We start from the raw sequence: 4,747 nt of genomic DNA on the forward strand, positions 1-4,747 counted from the left end.
TCTCGATCTGCTGACCTCGTGATCCGCCCGTCTCGGCCTCCCAAAGTGCTGGGATTACAGGCTTGAGCCACCGCGCCCGGCCAAGTTTTTTCTTTTATTCGTTTGAATGTAGATGAACTCCTAATTCCTACAAGCGTTGTTCAGGAGTAAAGTTCTTCTGTCAGTTTTTTTAGAATGATTGATTGGGTTTTTGTTGTTTTATTTTTATTGATATCTGTGTATTGGTTATATCCCCTGGCATAATTGTGGTGTCAATTATTAAATATTTTATTTCCAGTTACCTGACCTTAAAGATGCTGAAGCTGTTCAGAAGTTCTTCCTTGAAGAAATACAGCTTGGTGAAGAGTTACTAGCTCAAGGTAATAGTCATGGAAGTGCTAAGGAACTGGGTAGAATTTTTCTCAGTGATAGAAATTTATAATGATAAGGGATTTTGTTTGTGTAATTTGGCTATAAGAAAAGGTACTCCAGATATCTTAAGACAAGTTTTTAGGCACTTAATAATGGAAGATTATTTTGTGTAAGACTGGCTCTAGAAAGAAATATTCCTCGTGGGATATTGTTGTCCATAATATATTTTAAGTGAGTTTTAGGTTTTCTTGCTATATCATATGATATAGAAGATATAATAAGTTTTTACAAATGAGGTTCTCTTACTCGGAAGTAGTTTCTAATGTATAGCCATAGTGCGATACGTAAATAGTAACTGAAGGAATATGAGCTAGGAATATACTCCTCAACTCCTTCATCTAATCTTCAGATCTTTTCCAGTATTTGTAGGAAGGAATGGCTAATGTAAGGTCCCAGAGAAGGTTAATTTACCTAATCAAGGTCACACGGTGAGTTCATGACCCCTTATTTCAGAACCAACTTGTTATCTGATCCAGAATTTAGCCTTTTCATTACATTGTACTTCATTTATTTCATCAACAGTGCTAAGAAGTTTCTAAAAAACATTCTGTCAGTCTTTAAAGTTCAGCTATGAAATTGAAATTAGCAAATTGACAAACGTGAGAACCATCATTTACTCAGTAATCTCAAACGTAGATTTGAAGTAGTTGCTATCATTAATAAAACTGCAGTCAGGTATTTTTAAATTCTGATTGCTGTATCAATAGATTTAGATCGAATTTAACTACATGATGTGGGGCATTTGTGTGTGAATGGGTTTTTGTGGTTTCTTTTATGGGAGAATTTAATCCATTGAAAATGGTGGTAACTACCTTTTTATGTCTCCCCTTTGCCAAGAAATACTTTTTTGATATCAATAGAATTGCTCAATTAATTTGACTTAGAGTCACAGTACTCAGATTGCCAACAGACTGGGAAGGGTTAAAAATCATTCCATAGGAACAGACATGGTGGCTCATGCCTATAATCCCAGCACTTTGGGGAGCTGAGGCAGGAGGATTGCTGGAAGCCAGGAGTTTGAGACCATCATCGACAACAAAGTGAGACCCTCATCTCTACAGTAAATGAGAAAATAAGCCAGGTGCCATAGCATGCACCTGTAGCCAACTACTCGGAGACTGAAGTAGGAGGATACCTTGAACCCAGGGGTTTGAGGCTCCAGTGAACTGTGATGGTGCCACTGCATTCCAGCCTGGGCAACAGAATGATATGCTGTCTCTTAAAAACTGTATACATAAAATCTGTAACTGCAGAGGAGTACAAGATAGGCACCAATCAGGAGACATTTCCAGGTCTCCTATAGGCATCACACTGCAATTTCTCCATCAGTCTGAGAGAGAGGACCCAGGCATTGGGGAAAGGGAAAGCATTCCCCCTCAATGCTAAAGCAGTGCTGCATACTGAGTTGCTCTGCTCCTTGCATCGTATAACACTGGGTTTGATCTTCCTATGCTGATAGATGGATTTTATATATTCTTGATGCCATTAACAAAAGATACCACTTATGATTTGACCGTCCAGTCAGCAGAAGTTATAGCAGCATCCACTTTGCACAGGAAGGGAGCTCAAGATGAGAAGATCACTGCACTTGAGGTTGTGTCAGTGTGTCTTCTACTACACTTGAGGTTGTGTCAGTGTATCTTCTTCAGCATTTTTGCTAAATCTGCAGATAAGATAATCAACAGTGCTAGTTCAGAAGAGATGTAATTATGGTATGTATTCAGAAGCAGGAACTGACTTAGCCAATCTTTTGATTACTGTAATTCTAAACTGACCATCAGTGGGTCACTGTGCAGCCCTGTGTCTGATCTCTTGTGATGGGTATCATTACATCATCATTTCAATATCTGGGAAAAGAATTGGCCAAGCAGCACAAGATGGTGCCTGCAGACCCAGATGACAATGACCTACACAATTGGAGTATCCTGAAACATTGTGTAGATGGGACAATCATAGTCCTCACATTGGCAGTGGAGATTCACCTGTTTCTGATGGATGGTCAAGAGGTTAAGAAAAGCTCTTGGAAACCTTTACGTATACTCAGGTGCCATCAGATACTCCGCAGTACTCAAAATTTTACCCAAAATGTTTCTCAGTCTTTCCATAGCAGCCAATTGGTAGAACAAAAAACATATACCAGATTTAAGAGCCTAGAAAGAACACCAGAGTGACTATCCTGATACCCAGGCTTGCCATCAGCTGACAGGGTCAAGTGCATTGGGTGTGATGGTAGAGATATTCCCTAAGACATACTTAATATCCTCAGCTTGCCGGGGAAAAATTAGTAAGGTTGATCTGAAACTGTTTTCTCCTTTCTTTTTTTGAAGTGGAGGTTTACTCTGTCACCCAGAGTGCAGTGACTAGAGTGCAATGGCGCGATAAGGGCTCACTGCAACCTCCACCTCCCAGGTTCAAGTGATTCTCCTGCCTCAGCCTCATGAGTAGCTGGAATCATAGGCATGTGCCACCAAGCCTGGCTAATTTTTTTCTATTTTTGGTGGAGATGGGGTTTCACCATGTTGGCCAGACTGGTCTTGAACTCCTGACCTCAAGTGATCTGCCTGCCTCAGCTTCCCAGAGTGCTGGGATTATGGGTGTGAGCCACTGCACCCGGTCCATTCTTACTCTTTAAGATCAGTTTCCTGTGAATGTATATAATGGAAAATTGGTAAATAAAAAGAACCTAGTAAAAAGTGATCTTAATGGTATTAACAACTGGAAAAGGTCTGACATGTTTTTTGTTTTGTTTTGTTTTGCTTTTGAGATGGAGTCTCATTCTGTTGCCCAGGCTGGAGTGCAATGGCGCAATCTCAGCTCACTGCAACTTCCACCTCCCAGGTTCAAGCGAGGCTGCAAGTGAGGGTTCAAGCGATTCTTGTGCCTCAGCCTCTCAAGTAGCTGGGATTACAGGCATGCGCCACCACGCCCAGCTTTTTTTTGTTTTGTTTTGTTTTGTTTTGAGATGGAGTCTCACTCTTTCACCAGGCTGGAGTGCAGTGGCACGATCTTGGCTCACTGCAACCTCCGCCTCCCAGGTTCAAGTGATTCTGCTGCCTCAGCCTCCTGAACAGCTGGGACTACAGGCACGTGCTACCACGCCCAGCTAATTTTTGTATTTTTAGTAGAGAATGGGTTTCACCATGTTGGCCAGAATGATCTCAATATCTTGAGCTCATGAGTTCCAACCACCTCGGCCTCCCAAAGTGCTGGGATTAAGGTGTGAATCACCACACCTGGCCTAATTTTTGTATTTTTAGTAGAGATGGGGTTTCACCATGTTGGCCAGGCTGGTCTTGAACTCCTGACCTCAGGTAATCCACCCACCTCGGCCTCGCTAAGTGCTGGGATTACAGGTGTGAGCCACCGCTCCCATCAAGTTCTGAGATTTACCTCAATTGCATGCTAACAGGTTGGTTTGCCCCAATTTCATGGATGCTGGCAAAAGACATGAGACCACTGGGCTAGAGACAAAGGACAGCTCGTTATTCACTGCAATAATAGTAACAAGGGTATTGGCATTTACACTGGTTTCCCAAGCCACTGCTCCTATAGGCAATGCAGAAAGTCAGGGGACACATGTACATGTAGTGGGTTACATATAGGAGAGGAACCCTGAATTTAAGGATCCTGAATTTTTTATAATGGGCAGTAAACATGTGTGCACTTTTCCCTACACATAGGTAATGTTGCAAACCTGCCTTTGCTCCAGAGGGAGGAAGTTTCTATTCTGAGGTTGTTCACTGTACAAACATCCTTGAAAAGACAGTTTGGCGCGAAGGCAGTAAATATCTGCTCAGAAGTGCAGAAATGTGAGAAACTTGAGGAGAATTGTACCTCTACTTGTATTGTTATTTTTTAAAAATATATCTAATGGCGTTATTTTTATGTAAGGCACGTTAAAATATTTTGATGGGAACCTCCTATACAGAAGAGTGCTTAATTTAAAATACTTAGTAGCATAGTTTTGCTCAAATAATTTGGGGCAGTTTTTGGAGTTTGATTTAAAGTGGAATTAGGGCCAGGTGCAGTGGCTCATGCCTGTAATCTCAGCACATTGGGAGGCCAAGACAGGAGGATTACTTGAGTCCAGGAGTTTGAGACCAGGCTGAGCAACATAGTAAAACCCCGTTTCTATAAAAAAAAAAAAAAAATTAGGCCGGGTGCGGTGGCTCAAGCCTGTAATCCCAGCACTTTGGGAGGCCGAGACGGGCGGATCACGAGGTCAGGAGTTTGAGACCATCCTGGCTAACACGGTGAAACCCTGTCTCTACTAAAAAAATACAAAAAGCTAGCCGGGCGAGGTGGCTGGCACCTGTAGTCCCAGCTACTCGGGAGG

General features: G+C 42.1%; 1 protein-coding gene across 1 annotated transcript in view; it reads left to right on the forward strand.

Moving 5' to 3' along the window:
• TOMM20 (translocase of outer mitochondrial membrane 20) overlaps nucleotides 1-4,747 on the forward strand; it is a 19,672-nt gene that overhangs the window by 9,173 nt on the left and 5,752 nt on the right. Inside the window, exon 3 of the mRNA XM_017862267.1 lies at nucleotides 278-359. Within this exon, the coding sequence (XP_017717756.1) occupies nucleotides 278-359 (82 nt within the window). The remainder of the gene's footprint in view (nucleotides 1-277; nucleotides 360-4,747) is intronic.

The sequence above is a fragment of the Rhinopithecus bieti genome, unplaced genomic scaffold (assembly GCF_001698545.2).
Source record: "Rhinopithecus bieti isolate Rb0 unplaced genomic scaffold, ASM169854v2 scaffold_57691, whole genome shotgun sequence".
Classification (NCBI taxonomy): Eukaryota; Metazoa; Chordata; class Mammalia; order Primates; family Cercopithecidae; genus Rhinopithecus; species Rhinopithecus bieti.